Source organism: Cryptomeria japonica, chromosome 8, assembly GCF_030272615.1.
Source record: "Cryptomeria japonica chromosome 8, Sugi_1.0, whole genome shotgun sequence".
Taxonomy (NCBI): domain Eukaryota; kingdom Viridiplantae; phylum Streptophyta; class Pinopsida; order Cupressales; family Cupressaceae; genus Cryptomeria; species Cryptomeria japonica.
The window spans coordinates 538321852-538346396 of record NC_081412.1 but is presented as its reverse complement, the minus strand read 5'-3'; the positions used below and the strand labels follow the sequence as shown (position 1 = coordinate 538346396).

The 24545-nt window shown below is 38.1% G+C and overlaps 1 protein-coding gene across 1 annotated transcript; it reads right to left on the bottom strand.

The window, feature by feature from the left end:
- Positions 1-3725: 3725 nt before the first annotated feature.
- LOC131027663 (uncharacterized) lies at positions 3726-7221 on the bottom strand. The gene is made up of 7 exons (XM_057957730.2): positions 6922-7221; positions 6705-6830; positions 6310-6605; positions 6074-6207; positions 4951-5955; positions 4356-4643; positions 3726-4260 (listed from the first exon to the last, which is right to left on the bottom strand). Exons 1-5 carry the CDS (start codon positions 7186-7188, stop codon positions 5579-5581), a joined length of 1200 nt encoding a protein of 399 aa, XP_057813713.2. The 5' UTR covers positions 7189-7221; the 3' UTR covers positions 3726-4260; positions 4356-4643; positions 4951-5578.
- Between the last annotated feature and the right edge of the window lie 17324 nt (positions 7222-24545).

Genomic DNA, 24545 nt, shown 5'->3' with positions numbered 1-24545 from the left:
ATTTTAAATATTATATATTTTTTCCATTTACAAATTATTTATTACACAAACTATTTTTTTTAAGATGATTTAATACAACACTTATGCAAAAAGTCTATGATAATACAATAAATAATATAATTATGACCATAATTTTAAATTAAAGATTTAGCTTGAAATAAATTTATAGAATTCATTTAAATTAAACAAAATTATTTAGTTTAAAAATTTGATTAAGATGTTGTTGTGTAAAGTGTTAATATCATATTCATTAAACTACTAGACCTTTCTATGATGTTATGATTAGATAAAACTAGGAGAGGCCTGAACTATTATAAAATCACCACGTGGGCACACAAAATGGAGGAAGTAACAAGTAGTGAGACCACTAGACGAGAAAGACCAAAAAAGAACACTATTCATTGAAAAGAAGCTTTTGATTGGATCAACTAATTGACAAGAACAAGGGTCCCAGCCCAAAAAAATTACATATTCAAAATAAAGGAGTTTAGGAAATAACCCCAAATCATCTTCTTGGAAAAACCCCTTGAGATGGAACTAAGTCAGCCAAGGGCACAATTAATAAAAGGCATATTTTGAAAGGCTTCCTGCAACCTTTTACTTGATGGACCATCTTGAACTAAGACTATCTCAAACAAAGAAGCAGGTTACAAAGATTTGAAGCCATCCAAAGATCTTGTGCTAGTATAATCACCTAGCCATTCCATCAAAATATTAAACAATATACACAAATAATGGACTAGCACAATAAAAAACATAGAGGGTTTTGAAAGGCATCCATAAGACTTATACTATTAGATATCCCTATAGACAAGGAAACATGGACCACCACAATAGGTTTTTTGTCTACAATAGCACTAAGAACCAAAATTCCAATAGGAAAAATAGGACTAATAGTAGAACCCTTGTCTACCACATGAGGAAGAGGCGAAAGAAAGGCAAGCATAGAGACCCAAGAAAAAACTAGCAGTACCTAACAAAAGCAAGACACCACCACAATAGAAAGAATATGTGGGGTAGAACCATCTCTAGTAATGCCCATGTAAGGGAACTAGCCCTCAATAGTCAATTAAATCCAACCAACTACAACAAATACAACTCCATTAAATAGACCATCATCCTAAAAATCTTTCACAACCAAAGGAACCCACAAGATCCCTCCTTCAAAGCCAATAATCATAGGGAAGTATAGAACTAGAAGAAGAACACCACACATAACCAAGACCACCTCTCTAACACCAACACTGCCCACTCTAAACACCCTTTCCTCCAAGGTAAGAAACTCAGAAGCCAAATGGGGGCAAGAAACAATGACCTAAAAGGGCCCCAACTACATAAAAACAAAACCCTCTTCCAAATAGGAAAACTCCACCTCCATAGGAGTTTGAAAAGATAAAATAGGAAAGTGAACAAAAAAACCACATAAAATTTGAAAAAACATAAAGATCTGGGTAGTAGAACAACCTATTAAGAAGAACAACCAATACCACCCTTTACTCTCCATTAGATCCATGCTAACACACTTTATAAGAACCACAAAGATCCAACACATGCATATGGAACTTAGCAAGGAGGAGGAAGAAGCAAGGACATAGGCCTTGATGATCCTAAGGAAACCCCTCCACATACCATGCAAGATATCCGAAAGAAAACCTTTCTTGCAACACATGAAAGCTCCTACAAATAGAAACCCTTGGCGACCACCATAGACCTGACAAAGGAGACAAAGAAATCCCAAAATGGGAACAGAGCTAACAAAGAGGCACAAAGAAAGTTTGGCCAACAACCGCATAAGGAACAAGCTTCCTCCCACCCAAATAAGGCATGATGTAGTTGAGAGAAAATACTATGAGGCCCAATGGAAGACAACCAACAAATAGGCCACACCGTAGAATAGGGAACCATGCCATCCATCACTATCCTCATCCTTCTCACCATTGTCATCATGCTCATCTACTTCCTCTACAATATTTGGTCCTCCCAAAACCCTAGCGATCAACCCACTCTTGCTCAACATCATCCTCTTAGTGCTAAAGTTATTTGAACTTTCTATGATGTCAGACAAAAAATTTTGAATTTATAAATAATTTTTCTAATTCATTGGTTCACTTTTTAAAATACAAGACTCATCTTCATAATTTTTAGGCTAAACTTGTTTATGTATTTAAATCCACGTATTCATATTTGAATTGTAAATATATATATATATATATATATATATATAATGTCTTTATTTCTCATTTGAAAGTGGGTGGTTTCTATATATAGCATTAAGAAATTTATTTTGTAGTGGACTCTCTCTTAATCAAAGTTGTATTACCAAGTCAATTGAATAAAATAAAATATTGAAAGTAATAGAGAAATATGCAACAAAATCTAAAACTAATGTATTTAGATGGTGCAATGCTAATTCTTTGATTATGTTCTTTATGTGAAGATGCAATATGGAAGTAAGATCTCTCAAAGTCTAGATGGTATTAAATTAAAAACACATTGTTCTTAAATATAACATGACAACATAAAAGTTTAACATTTTTTATTCTTTTCTAGAGACAATGTTAGATTAAAATTTGAATTTTGAAGGTTCAAGGGTCATTTTCATGCTTGCCCACTTTCAATTCAACGACTACATACCTAAGCCTAATAAAGAATAAATAGAATTTAGTTCAAATAATTTCTCATGATGAATACAAATAGAGTGGAGTAATATTTATAATACTAAACAATTTCCACATTAATATTTGGCACTTATAGATTTATCTGACACCAAACTTCATTCACAATCTAACAAAACATTAGCAATCTCAAAATATCATACATTCTCTTTATCCTAACATGAATTTATCTCTAAGTAATTTGTAAGGTATAGATGTAATGTGTATTTCTCTTTGTTATAATTATTTTACTTGATTATGAATGATACTTAATAAGACATAGTCATCTTCATTAAACATTTGACATTATGCATAAATATATATTTTTAATGAAACTTTTTATTATTTTGAAAAATATATATTGTATGTTAAATTAAGAGAATTTGAATTAAAAATCATATTTTAAGATTTACATTATAAAAAAGTATAATAATATTATAATAATCAAAATTTCAAATATAAATTAATGGTAAACAGAATAATAAAGTTAGGCAACAAAATCAGTAAACCCAACAAATATCTTATGATAATGTTCAAGATTATCCCATTAAATAAACAACCATATACAAGCATATTATAATAGCACAAACCGATATCATAAATACAGACATATTTCTGCCATACATAGAGAGATAAAGACAACATCAGTGTTTGAAAGACTCGATCACTTGAGGCCGCTAACTAGAAGACGAGAACTCCCTGTCCCTTAGGTGGTCCGGAAGCCAAATGGACTGATATTTGCGTTTCAGACAATAAAATTTGGGACATTCTCTCAAACTGTGGCATTGTCTTAAATCTAATTATGTTAAACAGGGAAGTTCTTCAATCTTGGAAGGCAGTTCTTCTAACCTAAAGCAAGAAAATAAGTTGATATCTCTTAGTGAGTTGAGTTGTCCGATGTTGGAGGGCAAGGTTTTCAATTTCACGCAACAACTTAAATCTAAATGTCTTAAAGAATTAAGCTGCCCAAAGCTATCAGGTAAACTCTTCAGTTCCAGACAGTTGCACCTCAGCTCTGCTAAAGATGTAAGCTTCCCAAAGCTAGAAGGCAATTCTTTAAGCTCATCTGACTGCATGCTCAACTTCTCTAACTGACTAAGTTTCCCAAAGCTAGAAGGCAATGCTTCCAGTTTCCAGCATTTTTCTAGATTTAAAACCTTCAGACAACTTAATTTCCCAAAGCTTGAAGGAAGTCCTTTAATGTTTCACACTCTGCTAGATTCAAATGTTTTAGAGAGCTCAGGTCTCCAAAACTAGAGGGCAATTCTTCCAGTTGTTTGCAACTTGTTAAGATCAACAGCTCTAAAGAACTTAATTGCCCAAACGATTTTGGCAGATTCTTTAAAGAATGGCCACCAACGATGCTCAATTTACATAATGAACGGAGTTCACATACCTTCTCAGACAGCTCCTGCATTTTGTCCCATTCATCTAATATCAAAACCTTGAGGCCATTTAAGTGATCAAGTCGTTCGGGCAATCTCTGGAGAGTTCTCAATTCTCTTAAATCCAATTCCTCCAGAGAAGAATTTGGGATGACGTTAGCAAGCTTGCTAGATTCGTGAGATTGTGCTGTGGCTTTCATCACCCGTAGCTTCCTGGGTAACTGCGTCCATATTGTGATTCCATTTCAAATAATCCTTTTCAAATACAAACAAACAATTAAATATAACAAATTATAAGAACTGAGGAAGGACTCACCTGATACAAAGTCACGCCGTCCTTAATGACAGGGCCATGGAACACAGCCAACTCCTCAAGGGACTCTAAATTCTGTGGCCATAAAGCAGAGATGTCGCCGCCTAGACAGAGAAATCTCAATTCATTATATTTGGGTGTCCTTTGACTTGACCGTGATACATTTATCTTGTTCCCCAAGGCAAGAACTCTCAAATTTCTTCTCATCGAAACAATGTGCTTCTCATCAAGTTGATACCCAGATTTAGAATCCTCCCCGCTAAGCCAAACTCCTTTAATTTGACCGAGCCTCTGCAACCACATGGCATATAAATATGCCAAATAAAATATCGAAAAAAATAGACAGTGGAGAATGATATCTCTAAGATCTTTATATAGATTTTTTAAGAAATATATGTTAGTATACTCCATTCATACCACTACTTAACATTTTATTTTTAATATAGATCTTATATATACATGTGTTATTCATATTAGTGGTTAATACTGGATTCTTCCATAAACATTTAAAACATATATATATTAATACATTTCATTCTTACTAAACATTGTGTTCTTACCCTATACCCTGTACCAGCATACGAATCCAAAGACATACCTGATTGTTATCTGCAACTTCGAGCCAGGATTGCATGCCCATAATTCTACTGGATTCAGACATACTCAGCCCTTCTGCTTGGATGATATCATGAACAATTACTTTGTCTTTGTTGGACGTCTTTAACAAAGCCACCTCTTCCAGACGTGTGACTTCCTCTGCTCCAACAATGTACTCCACTTCGCGGCGACTCCAGTTGAAAAAGAAGCAACAAATATCCAAAAACGCTTACTTCGTAGACTGCTCCAGCTCCTTACACAGAAAAGTAACTGTACGTTGGCTCAGAATCTCTACATTTACTCTCTCCAAAGCTTCAAACATTTGCGTACATCTGTCTCCTATGTAGTTTATGCTTACGCAAATGAGCACCAACAATTTCCAAGACTAATGGAATCCCAGCGCAAATTTGAAGGGCTTTTCGTACGTTCTCCTTTTGTCTGGTATTATCAGGACTGAAATCTCTGAGCAAAAATTTAGTTGCCTCTTGCTTGGGTAGAGTGTCCACACGATGCTCGCGACTTGCAAGGCCTGCGTCTTTGAGAATATCCATCACACCCAAATTTCGAGTTGTGACCATTATTCTGCTCCCCTTCGGAAGGCCTTCTAACCGCTTTGGGAAAAGCTCTCTCTAGTCTTCTGTACGGAGAGCGTTGTCAATAAACAGAAATACTGGCTTATTTCCGCGCGCTTGGAAAGTGCTGGTGAGATGATCCCGACCCTCCGCACTATTATTTAATGTTGCATTCGTGTCATAAATATATGCTGGGAAAGCATCTTTCAATATTTGCTCCTGCATACACTTTATGTTATTCCTAGATCGGTTTTCTTGGATTTCAACTCCCGAGTAATTGTAATCTGTGAGATCTATGCCAGCAACAACAGCAGTAGCGAGAGTGGTCTTTCCCTTGCCCCCAAGTCCATGAATAACTACAGCCAATGAGGATTTTTTTTCTTTTCCCATGTCGAGCAACTTTATTATTTGTTCCTTCTGCTTTTGGATGCCAACTGCCGATGAGCACATAAAGAATAGTAAGCTAATAACAACATATGCAAATGTTGATACAAAACATGACATGAAAATATATTTGAAAATTTTGGGAATGGAGCGTTTATATATATTTACCTGCATAACCTGGATAAATGGGCGTCTGTGGAGAGGAGACAACGAACTGCTCAAGTTTTAGTCCATAACGGAACTGATTTTGTCTTGATTGTAAAGCGATTAAGCTTATGGAGTCTACCGAATCCTTTAAAAAACTGCTTGCAGATGATTTCATATACAATAAGCAGGCATACTTAATGACCATCGCAGAAGAATTTTCATAATATTCAAAAAAATAATAAAAACACGCATTTTACCTGAAAAGTTTTCTAGACTTCAGTTGAGAAGCGCACATCATGCATCCTTCAATAATCATTATAATTGCCTCTCTCAATATATTTTCTTCTTCTAGCTTATCATAATTCAACAGTTTTATATGCCCAGTAAGCTTAACCATTTGACTCAAGAGTTCTATGCATTCACTCTGGTTTTCAGAGATTTGACTAATCTCTTCTAATAGAAAAGCTATGATGGATAGCCCTCCTACTACCCAATGCACCTTCCCCACATCATCCAATAATCGTTCTCTATCTTGTCTCCTTACTTCGCCTCCCTGTAAAAACAATCTCCGTAAATTCTGATTTCTCCCATATAATTTAAACATGCTGTTAGCTAAATTTGAATTCAGAACGAAATCAAAATAAACAATTACCTTCTCCAGCTGAATATTCTTATTCAAAAATTCAAAGAATGTAGACCCACTTTGGATAAGGGAACTCCATACTGAATTCTTTCTACCCTTCAGTGTACTGGAATAAGGTTCTGAAGAAGTGCTTGACTACATTTACAAACAGGACAACATGGAGTAAAACCCCAAAAAGAAATGAACATCTATTACAATTAGGGTTTGAGCTGACTGCTATACTAACCCTCTTTAGAAGAGCCTGCAACTGGTCGTCGATGAGATCGATCAAATAATCAATGTCGGCCTTCTTTTTGATGGTTTGAAAGAGATTGATACATTTTTCCACAGTGGGCGACTGGGTCTGAGGTGGTTGCCGCAGCGGCCCATCAGGTCGCGGCTGTATAGGCGGCTGCGAAGGCTCACCGGACGGCCGCGGAGGACGACGAGGAAATGGCGGTGCCGCCGGCTCAGGCTGGTTAGGTTCCTCGGACTTGAAGAAACAGCAGCCCATGGTAGGTAAATGCAAACAAGATGAGAGGATTTGTCCCAAGTTTACACCGAGTGCTTTATAGGATGCCTATCTCATGATAACAACTCCTTCAATTTTAAATCAAAAGAGTTTTGGGATGCTTCAAAATTCGCCCGACATTAACTTGTCCTTCTGGACATATGTTCTACTTTGTTCAAAGTTTCTTTGTTTCCATACGAAGTAATTCTTCATCTTCTTTTGTTCTCAAGATGCTTTAACAGCTAGGTATTTGGGAGAAAATTGAGAAGCATATTATGTGCTTGCCATACCCGAAACTAAAAGAAATGATTTGACCTGATGCCCACGGCTTTCACGGCTGTAATAGGCATAACAAAATATATAATAATGTTTACCGAGTACTTTAGATGGTTTCACTTACACGAAGAGAATATATCAATGAAGAATTTAAGGCCCGTGACCCAAGCAGTTCTAATGAGGTTAAAAATGTGATTGTAGGGAACAATAACATGGAGATGAATGCATAAAAACATTGAAAATCCCCCGGAAGAAAAAGGAGAATGAAAATGCAGAAAGAAAAAGGAGGTGATACACCTAAATAAGAATTGTTTTTCCATTCTCATAACAGCATAAAGTATTGTTAAAAATGTGATACACGAAGAGAATATATCAATGAAGAATATAAGGCCCGTGACCCAAGCAATTCTAGTGAGGTTAAAAATGTGATTGTAGGGAACAATAACATGGAGATGAATGCAGAAAAACATTGAAAATCCCCCAGAAGAAAAAGGAGAAGGAAAATGCAGAAAGAAAAAGGAGGTGATGCACCTAAATAAGAATTGTTTCTCCATTCTTATAACAACATAAAGTATTATTTTTCCATTGATGTTAGCGATGACCAGGAAAGGAGGCAACGACGGAGGTAGGGTTTCTGAGGGTGAATCTGATGCAGATGAAGCGGATGGGGGATGAAGCTGACGGCAGGGAGGAGTTGGGTTTGGCTCGTCTTTTCTCTGCGCTGTTTGTTGGCAGAGTGTGGTTCCGACTACGGTTTGTGGTTTGCGCGGGGGGGGGGGGCGACAGACTGTTGTACCTGTTGAGGCATTGTTGCCCATGCTTGGTGACTACGTTGGCCATTGGTGTAGGCGATCTCTCTATTCCTTATGGCTCGGGGGCTCTTCGTTTGGATGGAGAGGTGTTGTGGGTGTTTTGGAGAGGCGCCCTTGTTTTGGCTTGGAGTCTTTGCCGGATGTGGTTTTTGGTTTCCTTGTGGTCTTCGAGAGGCTTATATCTTGCGTTGGCGGTTGTGGTGAAATCTAGGGCCCTATTGGTGGGGTTTTGGTGTTGGTAGCTTTGGTCTGCCTCAGGGAGGATGATGGATGCTTTCTTTTTGGGATGTATGATCAGCCTGGGCCGTGGCTGTTTGTGGGTGTGTTGGTTGTCTGTCTGCATAGTTTTTGGCTCTACACCGACTCTTTATTTTTTCGGGTGTTTGTTTGCTTTCCTGGCCTCTCCTTTTGCTTTCTTTCTCATGGGTTGTTCACTGAGGTATCTATTGAGATGATCCCAACTCCTATTGAGGTGGAGTTGTGTCATGCTTATCTTCTCGTGAGTAGATGCAGGGGGAAGTTGTGGGTGATTGCTCTCCTTCGAAAATCCCTATGGTTTCTTTCTTTCATGGTTCTAGGATCCATGTTAAAACCCAGAGCTTTGGGTTTGGAGAGCATGCTAAAACCCCATGGGGTGGACTTTTTTGGCTGTGAGCTTTTTATGATAGCCCCTATTTTTTTGTTCCATCTGGAGGTTAAGGGAGCTTTTTTAAAACATTGTTTCTATATGATTTTGCGATCTGATATTCCTTGTTCTTATTTGATTACTTTGGGATCCCTATTTGAGGAGGGTTGTTTTGTCCTGATTTCTCTTGGCTCCATGGCTTGGTATATTATGCTCGTCTATCTACATCTTGGGGTTTGTCTGGCTTTTCCTATTGAGGTGGTCCCATCTTCTATTGAGGCGGAGATGGATGTGGCTGTAGGAGACCTATCTCCTATTGAGGTGGAGTCGGATGTTGCTTGCGATGCCTGGAAGCTTATTACTATCATGGGTCTTATTGTTGTTGGTTTTGGGTGTCTTGCTAAAATCATTTTAGGTAGTTTGAGCCTCTTAAAACCCACTCTCAAGGTTGAAGGAGCTTGGAAAAACCCTAGGTATTTTGCCACTATCAAGGACAAGCTGAATGCTAGAAGTTTTCGAGGGCCTAGTTTGGCCAGATCTTGTTTTTGGTTAGGTACAAGTCTTGCCTTTGGTGACCTCAAGAATCTATTACAGGTTAAGGGAGCCTGGGAAAACCTTTTTGTTTGGCTGAGGTGTATGTCAAACAATCGATCTTTGTTTTTCAGATCTACAAATTGTATTAGATTTGTTGGTTGGGTTAGCCTGGTTTGTTTTGGTTTAATTTTGTGGACTGGCTCGCATTGGTTTGGCTGAGGCTGCTCTTTTATTTTGTAGCTTCTTGTGCTACATGTTTTGCAATATTTGATCCGACCTGTCTGTATGTGGTTGTGTTGTTGTTTGTCTTTGTTGTATTTCTTTGTAGTGTCCCTTTGTTGGTTCCAGATTCATGAAAAATCTGAGGATTTCAGGTCCCTTAAAAACCTATTGTACGGGGTTTTTGGTCCCCTCAAAATCTGTTTATCCTAATCAAAAACATTGAAAATCCCTAAAAGTTGCATTCATATAATGCAACATTTAAGGGAACTAGAACATGCAAATAATCAAGTAGTAGTAAATTAATTAATTTAAATAAATAAGGGTTAGTTTAGTTATGTATTTGGATATAAAATTAGAATAGATATAATAATCAAAATAGATGTGTATTTTTTATATAAAATAATTATTTATTTTTTGTAAAAAAATTGATATTTGGAATCTAACATTACATTTTAGAATAGATAATTGAGATGAATATGTAATGTGAAATATGAAATTATGTGGATTAAGATCAAGGTCACAAAAGGTAGTCTTAAAACCCCTAAGGGTATCCCTAACTTATAAAATGGGACCTTGAATCTTTTGTATAGCCCGGAACTCTAACAAATTAGGGGTTATATGTCTCCTCGAATACACTTATAAATAGAAAATGTAGTGATGTTGAAAAAAATCATTGGAACTCATTATTACAATAGGAAATCCTTAAAACTTCCAGAAATATAATCAAGCCTCATGGGTTAATCCTTTTAATGTCTAGACAATTTCAACTCAAAAATGATGAGACACTAAAAACCAACAAGGATAACACAAAGGTGATGTAAAAATTGACAAATAGATACTATGAGAAATAAGAACTAAGAACTATGAGGACAAGAAAGGCTAACAAAGTGGTTAAAATGAGCCTATAAGTAGACTAAAAGAATGGAAACCAAAGTGGATACAAAATCATAGCATGATATTGCAAGGGTGTGATGTGATATACTTAATAAATCCACATAATGTGGTGTAAAATAAAAGATAAAAGTGCAATGAAATCATTTTTCACCTCTAAATTTTGTCCCTACTTTGGTCTACATCTAAATATTTAGTAGCAAGTATAGTAATCTAAAAATGAAAATATAAGAACTGCAAATAATTAAATTTTAGTAATAAATGAAATCAACCTATTCAAACCATGTATAAATTTATAGCACAAATCATAGTTTAATGTTCCCCTCTTGATTTTATGCATTGCACAAAAACATCAACACAAATAAAAAAAAATTAAAAAATTGGATTAAAAAAGCTCAACAACATAAAAAAATCTTTGTGTTGGAGCATAATAATAATATTGATAAATTAAGTCCAAGTTTATGATGATTATTGTTGTGTGCAAATACAACATGCCCCATTTAGGCTACGGAATGGGGACCCGCTGAAAAGTTTTGCTAAGCAGGTCTTGTAATTTGAGAGATAATGAATGTGATTGCGCAGAAAAGATAATTGCGGGATAAGAGATCACTTTGGAAAGAGTTTAACGAAAAGAAAACTCAATTATCGTGATGGCCATTTCGCCTACAAGTGAGTGTTGCGAAGAGTATTGGGCTCTCAAGGCAATGCAAGATGAAGAGGTAAGAATCAAAATAAGGTGAAAATGATAAAAGTTGAAATTTCCCCACTTCCAGATGCTCTGCATGATTGAATAAGTAGAGCCTATCATGGAGAAGAGAATGTGGAAGCACAGATAGTTTGTGGAAAGTTAATCATGAAGGAAACTTGGATAACAAAGTTTAATCTTCATCTGAAACTCGACAGAGTAAGAAGGCAAAGTTGCCCCGCAATATTATAACTGAGCCATGAATATGAAAGCGAGGAATAGATAAAGGTGACATCGGAGATAAATGATAGAGTGATGCATAGTGTGTTAATAATGTTGTGGAGAATATTGTGATTTCTGATTAAACTTGGTAAAAGGTCGCTTGTGTACTTTTAGATTAGAAACATGTGTCAGAATCCTCTAAAAGTTGTACTCTGACCTAAAAACATGGAGATGCCATAGTAACAATTAGATATAGGTTTTTTTTAATTTCCCGCAAAATTTTCCATGTCATTAATTCACTGTGTCCTAGATTAAGCGTAAGGAGTGTTGGATCATTAAATAGTAAGTAAATGTATTGGCATAAATTATGCAACAATAAGATTTATAATGTTATAAGTTGCAAGTAATACAAGGGTGGGTACATGAACAAGCACAAGATATCTCAATGAGTAGTGTACTCAGACTCTTCCAGTGATTCTCACAACGAACCAGGTATGTACCCAAACTCGGATTAGTAAATTTACATGAATAATGGATGGTTGTGATTGAGTAAGTTGGAAAGGAAACCAAATAAAGATTAAGTAGCTTAAATATTTAGTGCATAGCGTACATAGAAGTGACTTAGGGAATGTAAACAGGAAGAAATAAAAATGAGGTAATGGGTACCAAGAAAGAAAAACTGAAAAAGGAATCTGAATGGAGATTTCCTCAAGTAATACCCAATACTAGGTTTTATTTGGATACCCATATGGGAGATTGTAACATCACAGACATCATCTATAGGATGAGGGAGCCTGTTGCTATGGATGAAATGAAGAACATGGAGCAGAGTAGTTTAATATAGGCCGCAGGGTTTCCAGTAGCTACAGATGCCCATGATTTGGGCAAACAATGTATCCATTGTTATGATGCAAATAGAAGGAAGGTTATTTATAATCATAGGGTGTATGAAGATTTAACACCTAGGGGTTTGAAATAACTTCTTGATATTCCCACCCCCGCAGCATGGATAAATAGAAATAGGGCCTAGGTAGAGAATGAATTTCAGGAAGCAAGGTCAGCAAGCAAGAAGACTATGTGGGAGGAGTGGTATATTATGAAGCAAGGAAAAGTACTGGCTAAACTACCCACCCTGATATTGAGGAAATAAATGCATCCAAAGGTGTATATTGCAATCACCTATCTTAGTAGGATAGTTGGGTTAGAGATCAGCGACTTATTTTAGGAGTGGATGTTAACTTACATCCAGAGTTTGATGAAAAACAAGGGAACTTATGATTGGGCCAAATTCATTAGTGACTCCATATATCATTATATAGAGGAAACCTCTAGAAACTTTTATATGTCTTCTTATATGATATATGCATGTGCAATAAATGCAAACATTCAATGTTTGAATACTGTAGGCCTTCTGAGAATAGAAGCAGGCAAGAGTCCAGTAAATGCATATTCCCCGCAATTGGAAAAGAAAGAATCCATGTTGCATTACAAGGAGGTTAATGATTATTTCATCATGAAGATCACCCAGGAGCTAGAAGGAAGACCTAGGGAAAGGGTGCCAGAAGAAGTAAGAAAAGTAATTCAATGTTATGGAGGATGGTATATTCATTTCTCCACTTGGCCATATTTAAGGGCACAAGGATTTTTAGAAAAACACTTCAAACTGCCAAGATACCTATCAGTTTGGGAATGGTTAATCGATTTTTGCAAACAAATGGTGGAATTTCATGATAATTATCTAAGTCCTCACTGAAAGCTAGGGTTCAAATTCCCAATAAAGATTAGAGAATGCTAGTGTGAGTTACTACAAAATGCAAAGAAGGCATAAGAAGACTTGCTAGCCAGACATTTACAGTACTTCTAGTATACAAGGAAGGATTATGACCCTTTGCATAGAATAGAAAGGTATATTTCTAAAAGAGTCGAGCACATCCCAAACATAGAGGATTACTGGATGGACTGTGAAGATGAAAAGGAAGTAAGGAAAACAAAGTATTACTTGAGATTGACACTATCACAAGTAAGGTAATTGGGACCTACCAAAATAGGGATTGAGGTACCTACAGAAATAACTGAAGGTGATGAATAAATCCTAAAGCAGGATTACATAACAGACAATGCAGAGAAGAAGCCAGTAGCAAAACTTGCACCCAATGGGCTAGAGATGGTTTCAATGGATCAAGTGAACCAACCTCTATTGGACGCAACTAAAAGGTAGCTGGAGGTGTACAAAGAAGAAATGGTGTGGCGAGGAATAAAGCTCACAATAAGAAGGAAGAGTAAAAGAAAGGATAGAGAGGAAAATGCAGATTTTCTGGTTCATAAGCGAAGTATAGACATGGCTAGGATCATAGAGCCTGGTACCCTAGAAGCAGAAGAACTGGATCAAGAAGGTGTTGAAGTAGTTACTAATGATGCAGACCTAAATATGGTAGCCAAAAGTAAAAGGAAGGAACCCCGAGATCAAGGTAGTAAAACTATGTAGACATTCACATGGAAGGAAGGGGTCAAAACACAAAAGGGGACATCCTAGGAACATGCATCACGGGCCATTCCTACAAATGTGTCTCAGTCCGCTACACATTTATTTGCATCTCCCCCTTTGGTTAACAACACCTTGGGTGATATAGCTAAACTGGTTGGAGTTGGTCCCACAGAAGACCCAAGATTTTATGACTATCTAAATTGGGTGTTAGATAAGCACCACAAAGGAAATATAGAGAAATGGCAAAGGAAGTTGGAGCAAGGAAAATCACCACAGAAACCATCACATGAAATAGAAGCGACAATAAGTAAGAGTGTGATGGACTAGGTGATAAACTCGGAAGGATTCAAAGAATCAAAAGAGGGCGCACCAAAAGAGAAAGATACACAACCTAATGGAGATGAAACTTCGACCACAAAGAAAAAAAGGATAGAAGAAAGTCCAGCACTCCTTGAAAAGGATCAATAGGAAGGAAAGATGGAGAATGCAAAAATGAGGGTTGCGGAGGAAAAAGAAGAACAAGCGAACGAAGGTAATGAAACAAGCGAAGAAGCTTCACACCAAGAAATGCTAGAAGCTTTGCACCAAGAAACGCTAGAAGCTCTGCATCAAGAAATGATAGCATACCCACACCCAGAAGAACCAAGAGACTCGCAACAAGGGGGAACCCAAGCCCCGCATCAAAAAGGGCAGCAATCACTACAAAGGGAGAATCCCACCAAAGGAGGTGAAGATAGAACACAAAGGTTAAAGGAATCACCAAATGTAATAGATAGCGAGACATAAAAAAGAAGTGAAAAGGAACAAAATAAAGGAGATTCATCAAAGGTCGAGATGGGGAATAACTCCGATAGAGGAGAAGAGCCAAATCTAAGCCAAAATGAGCCAAAATTAAGTCAGAAAGGAGAAAAAGGGAAAACCATAGAAAAGGTGGCATACATGGTGAATGAGGAAACCAGGAATATGCCTAAATGGCTGAAATAAAAAAAGGAACCTAGCAGACCGATAGAAGTAATCCCTCTAGATTTCAACAACATGCTGACTAGTACACCCCGCACAAAGAAAAGGAAAATGGTTAAGGCTCGATATACTACCTAGATGAACCCAGAAGGAGAATGAGAGTTACATATTGTGGAACCCGTAATCAAAGAGGGTGAAGAAGAACTGACCTATCAAGAATATAGGATAACTACATTTCAATTAAGAAAACCCTCTAGAGAAGAAGCTATAAGGGTCACCAAAGAAGGGGTCTCCATCATGGAAGAGAGAATGCAGAGGGATGAGAGGAAATTGAAGGAATAAAAAATTCAAATAGATCAGTTAATACGATTCATAAAAGGGATTACCAAGAAGGGAGACTATGCAAAAAAACCCATCTCACCTAGTATTTGTATCCTAAGAAGAAGCAGAGGCAATAGTCTACTACGAAGCAAGGCAGAGATGGTAGATGATTGGATTCAGAAGGTGTTGACTCATGCTAAATCCTTGTTAAAGGTGGCACGGACTAGGTATACTACCTAGGAAAATTTAATCGAAAGGATTGATAGAGGCCAAAGAAGACACAAAGAACTATTGGAGCACGTCAAAGTAGACAAATTGCAAGAGATGAAAAGAGAAGCAGTTGATGTCCAATACCAGAATTCTAAGGTCATTGAATTACTAATGGAAGGACTAGTAGAATAAGTGATCAAGATGGGTGAAGATAGGGCATTGGAGGAGTTCGAAAAAGTATAGGACAAAAGGATATTGAGATTAGGCAAGGATGCAAATTTGCGGGTCTTGAGAGACATCGGGCAAATCCAAAGCTGAGCAAGACAGTATGATGACAACATTACCAAAGCAGAGAAAAACATCGAGTCTGTGTGAGTGAAATGTCAAGTGCAAGAATACAATTTGTCTATCGTAAAATAGTCCAAAAGGAAGGAGATGGCTCAAATTCTAACAACTCTTCAGTGGCATTGGACACAATTATAGGAGACTTCAGAGACAAAGGAGAAGTCAAACGTTGACCAAGTGCAAGAGTAATGATGAGTTGTCAATGTTTTGTCTTTTTCTATAATTTTTTTATAAAAGCATAAAAGTGTTTCATTTTAAAACAATTTGAGATTTGTAGACTTATGAGAGCTCTGATATATCTGAGCCTCTCTTCTTATTTCTCTTATGAAGTTGTCATTTCAATAGTGTTTTCTCTTTGCAAGTAATGATTGTGATAAAGTCTTGGAGACTCATAGCTAATGACATGTGGTTGTAATCCACTATTTTGTATGAAGGAATATATGACTTTGCATGGATTTCTGGTGTGTTATATCACTTTCTTTGTTTAATTAAGTGTTTGATTTGTAGATTGCACAGTTTTACAAATAATTGAAAGAATATTTCTAGTTACTTGTAAGATTTATCATTACTTATTATTTCAAAGAGGCATTTATTGAAATATGAGCTATGAATATTAGAATTCATTTTGGTGCTTATAATTATTTGTCTATCTTTATTTTAAATATCCAGAGAAGTATGAAATATAATAAGGATATATTCCATAAATTATGCAAAAGCTAGGTTGCCACTAGAGGAACTAATTGGAATGCCCTCATATAGAAACAGTTGATGTATGCTACTGAGTGAGACCATAAGGTCTTATAAGACATCTCAAGCCTTGAGGTTTAGGTATACTATACCTTTCAAGAAAATAAACTTATGATTGAGAGAAAGAGTTTATGAATGTTGAGCGAACTCAAAACTCACATCAATAATTATTACATATCTAAAATACTTATCTATGTGTGATATGGATGAAGAATAAATGTTCCCTTACTTTTATCCCCATCTAAATAAATCATGAATGCATGTACCCTAAAAAATAAAACAACCACCTTTCCTCCAATAAACACTTGATAAAGTGAAAATTATAAAAATGAACATACCTAAAATGGAAAAAATGGAGTCTAGCCCAAGAATGTAAACTAGTAACCATTTCCAAAGTCTTTCATTGGGGAACACCTCATTAGGATCAACTTCAATCCTATAAGAGGTCTAAGTATTGTGACTAATTATTCCCTTTTGAATGTTGATTTGATTTGAATGTGTAATGATTATGTTAAATAATACAAAATAAATGATATTTAGTATAAACAAACTAAAAGTCAACATAGAAGTACAAATCTGGAAATGAGATTTGGAAAGAACCTGTCATTGAAATTTGAAGTTGAAAGTGTTAGTCATGTGTGCTAAGTGCCACAGACCTAAAGGTGTTTTTGTCAGCTAAAATTTTGGATTTTGGAAATGATTCTCTGCAGATCATTCCCTCCAAATTTTAATCAAAAAGTGTCAATCATATGTACTAATAGACATATTCCAGGGGTTTTTGCTTGTTCAAAATTTTAAACTATGTGTCTTAGCTTGCTCTCAATGCAAATTTGCAATATTCTACTATTAGAATTGTAATATGCACATAGAGAAGAGGGGAAAATGGTGTTTTTGTATAGGGGTTTGCCTAAATCAAAACCCAGGTAGGTGTCAACCCTCCACTACAACTATGATAATAAAAATAGATCTTACCCTTTGTAGGACAGAAGCTAAATCTTAAATGAAATACTAAATTGAGAGGATTATACCTTTGGAATTGATAATGGTGGTGATGTCTCTATAGATAATTTATCCAAGTGTTGATGCAATAACATGATAGATCATAACAAAATCCATCATCAAAATATACTTGAAGATAACTTGTTGTAGCTTGGCAGTCTTTGTACTCAAATCTTCTCTTGAAAGAATTAAGAATTCGTGAATGAGGCTTATGGATTATGAAAGATGATCAAATGAATTAAATATGAAGCATTTATGTAGGGTTCTCAAGGTATTTCCACATTTAGGCTAACTTCCAATGGTCATATATAAAAGTAGGAGTAGATTTGAAATGGGAAAGTTCACACTAGCAATGACTCAAATTTTGACAAGTTTTGGCTGGTGTAACCCATGTGGACTATGGCACCCAAATAGGTCCAAGGTTCCCAAAAATATTAATGATGCCTAAATGGATCCATGGAATCCATGATTGACATATCCCTACTAAAATTTTTCCTTTCAAATGGAATGCATCAATATTGGGATTGATGATACCAAATCAAGTATTGATTTGAGAATTTCTCGTGATGGGATGGGAACCAAATAAGATTTTTTTGTTTTTAATAAAGGGGTAAAAATTTATTGAAAATCAAACACAAGAATGACAAAGAGAACCAGAGCCCCAAGGCCCCAAAAAAGAACCACCAACCCAGCCCCAGATCATCGAGCTTCATAACCATCCATGTCCTTAGTAAAAATCTTTTGTAGGTCCTGATAGTAATCCACGAAGAGATACTCCCAACCTTCAAATTTCCAATCACTACCATGTTCTAAGGCCCACTTGGCCTAACAATCAGCTACTCTATTCCATTCATGAGGGATGTGGATGAAAGACACCTACTCCATTAAAGAACTAATTTGGAAAATCTGTTGAACAACCCCTACCACTGAATCCCACTCACCTTCTGCTTAGTCAACAAGGTAACAACAATTTGTGAATCTGATTCACAAATTACCTTCCTTTGTCCTAGCTCCCAAGCACACTCTAGTGCATAGAGAATTGCAAATCCCTCCATAAAATTATTAGACTGCCACCCTTTATGCACTAAAAAGAGGAAAACTACCTCCCCCATGTTATTCCTGCCAACACAACCAACTCCAGCAGGGCCTAGGTTACCCCTAGATGAACCATCGATGTTAATCTTGATAAACTCATCCTGAGGGGGTATCCACCTTCCCACCCTTTGCACCTTCTTCATAGCCCGTCTACCTGTCCTAACACAAGTTGAGGCAGGAGACAACTCCTGCAGACCAATCCTACTCACAATATCTGCCTCATCTCTACCCGGAGGAATATAACCTCACATTTAGCTTCCACTGTCTGCCGGATCATAGCAATGATCCAATTCCAAACTTGTTGAACAAACAATATGACCTCATGAAAGATGCTCTCACTCCTCTCGAGCCAAATCTACCATTGAATGAAGATGGGCCCAATATACCAGACAGTCTAGAGGAAGGAGGACAAGATAGGAGGTCTGCCCAAACTGCTCTAGAACTCTACAAGAGAAACTGCGTGGACACAAGGATGCTTCCACATCCCCCACCAATAATTCCAAATAAGCATAGAGAAGGGGCATCTAAAGAACAGGTGTGAGGAATCTTCCTCCCCATTACCACACAAAACATAGATAGAAGGCCCCAAGAATCCCCGCTTGTAGATATTGTCCCAAGTTAGGCATCTATTCAAAGCCAAATTCCAAGCAAAGTAGTTACACTTCGGCCAAGAAACATTATTCCACACCTGTTTCCACTAGTTCACCTCTCTTCCCTCAAGTCTTTGGTTCAACAGTTCCCGATATCCTCTAGCCACAGTAAAAATGCCCTTGGGATTTGGAGACCAATCCAGCCCATCCCTACCCTTAAGGGAGCTACAATGTCTACTCACCAAAATGCCATACAACTCAGCACACTCTTCATCCATCTCAACAACTGGCCACTCATTAGGAGCCTTCCACCACTCCAAATCCAGTCGCCCACACCTATAAATAGCCTTGAACTCACTCACCCTTGACCATCCTGCCTCCAAAAATCTCTGGCATAGATTCCCAAGGTTAGGAAACTGATCAAAGATGGGAGGATATCCATCCCAAGAGTCATTCCAGAAAAGGACCTCTCTCCCCACTCCTACAAATCCAAAAGAGTCCTTCCTTAATGAGAGAAGCCCCCCCCTTGAGAGTATACCAGATCATTGATCCCTTTCCCTCAAGCGGATATCTAGGGATTTCCTCCATCAGGATCCTCTGCGTATATTTGTTGGCCAAAATCCTAGCCCAGCCTTGATCTTGATCAACACATCACCTCTAGTATAATTTAGCTGCCAGAGCTTCCCCAAATAGAATAGATTGCCTTAAACCAAGCCCCCCTGACTACTTCAGCCTACACATCAAGTCCCAATTGACAAGACTCCATTTGGAAGAGGAAAGATTACCTACCCATAAGAATTGCCTAGCCAAAGAATCCAAACCCTTCAAGAACCACTTAGGAGCCACATGAAGCATACATCGATAGATCAAAAGAGCCTGAACCACTGACTGAATCAGTTGAACCCTCCCAGCAAATGATAGTCATCTATGAGTCCAGTGTTCAACCTTCGTGCAAAATTTATCCAAGATACCCTACCATGACTCCCTAGGAGGGTTACTAGGAGAAATAGGAATACCCAAATAATTCAAGGGCATGGAGCCAACTTGGAATCTCAAGATAAGAGAAATCCTCCTTTGAATAGTTTCAGGAGTGTTGAAGAAGAGGATAAAATATTTATCCTCATTGATCAACTAGCTCGAGGCCGTAAGATAAACATCCAAAACCTTACGTAGATTAGTAGCTTCTCTGATTCGAGAAAGTCCCATAAGGGTCATGTCATCCACAAACTACAAATGAGACTGCAGTTGTAAGTCATTACCCCATCTCCAACCCTGAACAATACCCAGACCCACATTAGGCTTAATCAACCTCCCAAGACCCTCAACCAAAAGAATAAATAAATAAGGGAAGAGGGGGTCCCCCTGGCAGAGACCCCTAGAAGCACCAAACAGTTCAGTATGGTCTCCATTGATAAGCATAGAGAATAAGTAGATGTAACACAACTCATAACCCACTGGATCCACTCATCAGCAAAACCAAAAGCCTTGAGGATCTTCTGAAGGAAGGACCACTGAACTCTATCATAAGCCTTAGCTATATCCAGCTTGATAAACATACCTTTTTCCTTGGAGGTTGCCATAGAATGAATGGTCTCTGTAGCAATGACCACACCATCCAAATTTTGGCACCCTTCCACAAACCCACTCTGCTCCTCAAAGATAACATTCCCCAGGAACTTCTTAAACCTATTCACTATCAGCTTAGAGATGATCTTATAAATCACATTGCAGAGAGAGATAGGGCAGAACTGGCCTAACCGGCTAGCCCCATCACACTTGGGGATTAGAGAAATGAAAGTTGCAATAAAAGCTCGAAGCATCTTCTTATTCCTATGGGACTCCTGGACTACTTCCAGTAAATCTAGTTTGATAATATCCCAGAACTCTTGAAAGAATTCTACTAGGAACCCATCTAACCGAGAAGCTTTTCCTTTCCTCATGTGAAAAGCAATCCTCTCAAGTTCTTCCAATAAAATAGGACCCAAAATCTTCTCATTCATCTACCCCATGACAAGAGAACGAATGCAAGCAAGAACTTGATTCTCCTCCATTGTTTCCCCCTGAGAGTCCTCCCTGAAGAGGGACCGAAAAACTGTAATGACTCCCTAGATATCTTCTGCACGGATAAATACTACTCACCTCTATAATTAACTAGAATAGGGATGGAATTTTCATGTCTTCTTGCTTTCACTGAGTTGAAGAAGAAAGCAGTGTTCTTGTTCTCTACTTGCAACCAATCAATATGAGCTCTCTTCTTCCAGTATATTTATTTCCTAAGCTCCCATTCCTCTACCACCTTGATAGCCCTGTCTTCCTCCCTAAGAAAGGCCTCAGACAAACCATTCTGTCTGATTTCACTGGTGATCCCATTTAACACTATTTGAGCAGCTTTCTTAGCATGAAAAATGTTCCCGAAACCCTACGGTTCCACTGTTTAAGCTAAAACTTAACAAATTGTAGTTGCTTGGAAAAAGTGTACATGGCAGTGCCAAAGGCTGGCCTCCCTTTCCTCCACCACTCTGCTATAAGAACCTGCAAAGTAAGATCCCAAAGCCACATAAGTTGGAATTTGAATGAAGGTGAGCGAGCTACCTAAGTTGAAGAAGAAACTAGCTTGGTGGGCCAGTGATCTAACCCTCTCCAGTCAAGAATCTCAAAACTTCTGGACCACCCCCCACCAATCCAAAAACTAGAAACCAGCAAGAAATCCAACCTCTCTGCAATCCAATACTCTCCCACCCTCTTATTGTTCCAAGTGAACAAACCATTACCAAGCTTAATGTCAATAAGCTGCAACAAAGATATACTATCCTGAAAAAGGAAAGAAGAATGTTCCAACTGCATAACACCCCCCTTCTTTTTACTCAACTCAAGGTTGGCATTGAAGTCTCCTACCATAATCCAAGGATGAAAAGGGGCCAGCCTTTGCATATAAGAAATATGAGACCATAAGTTTTGCTTACCCTGAAGATCAGTAGGGGCATAGATGTTAGAAAATAAGATGAATTCCCTAGTCTCAAGACTAGAAACAATCTCGGATAATGAAGATCTGGAGGTAACCCACCAGACAGGGTGAAACCTTAAAGAGTTCCAAAGATAGGCCACCCCTCCAGAGGAACCAGCTGCCCCAATACACTAACACTCACCTCGCCCCCACAACTTCGGCACCAGACCCATCATACTCTCCATCGAAAGTTTAGTTTCTTACAAGAATAGGACATCAGGTGAATGCTTCCTAATCAAATCCCAAACATCTTTTTGTCTAGGGCCACTGTTCAATCCCCTCACATTCCATGAAAGCACAATCATTTTGGAGGATTGGAAAAGTGAGAATCCAAAGTATTTACTGACCCTGACTCAACCAAATTCTCCCCCATCAATTTGATCTTATACAAATCCTTCTTTCTACCAACCTTTGAGCTCTTCTCTGAAGCACTTTTCTTAATATCTTTCTGATGCAGACCTAGGTGAATGGAGGACTTATTACTTTTTACCCCAGCCGGTTCCAATTTCAAAGCTATTGAAGAACCCTCCCCCTCAACCAAATTCACCTCCAAACCAGGAGTGAGTCCCAACAAGACCCCTATTAGCTGATCCATCTCCATCTGCTGGCTTCCAACCACTAGCAGGGCCTGATTAAAGTCCTCAATTACTCTTTCCGGAGCCCCCCTTATGCACCTTGATCCAAAGGGGTTAACCCCAGATTTACTTCCTGATGGTTAAGGTCATCCAAGACCTCAAATCTATTAAAGGTATTCTCCTCCTATCTCTCCTATAAGGGCCTCTTTTATCCTCGGTTCTTGTTCTTTCTCTTAACTGAGACAAAACCATCAGCACCCTCAACCTCAACTGACATAGCATCTTTCCCTTTATCAACCCTATCTAGGCTCGGGTCTGACTACTGAGGTTGGCGCACCACCGGTTTATATCTAGGGCACTTGCACTATAAATGACCATACTCATGACACAGACGATAGCGAAATGGTAAAGTTTCATAATCTAATTGTTGAGCCCAAGAATAAGAGCCTGCGCACATATCTATAACATCTGGCAAAGGTTTATTAAGATCAATTGCAACACAGATACGTGCAAAGGTCATTACCTTTCTCCCTAGAGTTTGTGTTGAAGATCCCACTAGCTTCCCAAGCAGAGTGGCAAGCATCCAAAGCACATCTTCCTGATAGAATTCCACTTGAAAACATGGTAAATGAACCCACACTGGAACCCTATTTGGGAGCTCCTCCGAAGGGTTAAACCCCACATGCCAAGGTTTGATAAACAACCCCACCTAGTTGTAAAAATATGGGCCTCCTTCAAAGACCCTATTGCGATCCTCCATGTAGTTGAAAGTAACTATGAAGTAGTTGTTTGCCAGCACCATAATTTCCATTTCCCCTTCCAAAGCCCAAGTCCTCTACGCCCAGTTTTCCAAAAACTGCAAAGAAACCCTCATTCCCAAAAAATTGCAATATAGCCAGTATTTTGAAAAGTATTCAACATCTTCAGCTATCATCTCAGGAGGAATAACCAACTTTGGCCTCTCACTGCATCTCTCCAGACAACCATTAATCTTCATAATGCAAGAGCTACCAACACTCCCAGACCCCGATTCAGAGGAGAAAAGATCATTGTTAAAAGTCTTCATACTAAGGGATGGTGACTTTGACCCCACCGCTACACAAAAATCCATGACGGGAGGTAGCTTCAAGACCTCACCACCATTACCCAATATTGGATCTCACAAAAACAATAAAAAATAATGAGCCCACCACCCAAAGGGGCATGCCAAGAAGTACGGATCCCAAGACCCCGCCCCTCCCAAACACCACTGAGAGAAAGAACCAGTCGAAGCCCCCTTCTCCACTAGAAACCCTCAGCCTGTAGCAAAATTGGACTCCCCCCACGCACAACAAACTCCCCACCCGCTGACCACCGCTTCACCCCCCACCCCCTTGGTCACTCCTTGCCCTGCACTGTCCTCCACTTCCCTCCCCGATGCACCTACACATGCATCCACCCATGGGATAGGACATCGATGCCCTAGCTTGGCAGCCCGCAGACCCCCGCATGCACGACACCATCCTCCTAGAGGTTATAATCGAGTCTCTTGGAAACTTAATTATCGAAACAAAATAAGCTTTAAATAACATAAGATAAGGAACATTAAATCAAGGGATCAAAAAATACTGTAAAATTATAAAGGGTTTATAATTTATGACACTACAGTACCATAAAAGAATAATATGTATCATGTAAAAGTGATATATGGACAATCAAGAGATTTATCATAATAATCCATGCCCTGCATGGTAATATGATCCAAAATAATGCCATATTTCAT

What these genes read in the sequence shown, in the direction of transcription:
- LOC131027663 (XM_057957730.2), bottom strand. Translation starts at nt 7,188, where the DNA reads ATGGGCTGCTGTTTCTTCAAGTCCGAGGAACCTAACCAGCCTGAGCCG. An exon ending in TGCAGGCTCTTCTAAAGAGG is followed by an intron (nt 6,831 to 6,921) that starts GTTAGTATAGCA and finishes TTGTAAATGTAG; the next exon opens with TCAAGCACTTCTTCAGAACC. An exon ending in CATTTATCCAGGTTATGCAG is followed by an intron (nt 5,956 to 6,073) that starts GTAAATATATAT and finishes GCTCATCGGCAG; the next exon opens with TTGGCATCCAAAAGCAGAAG.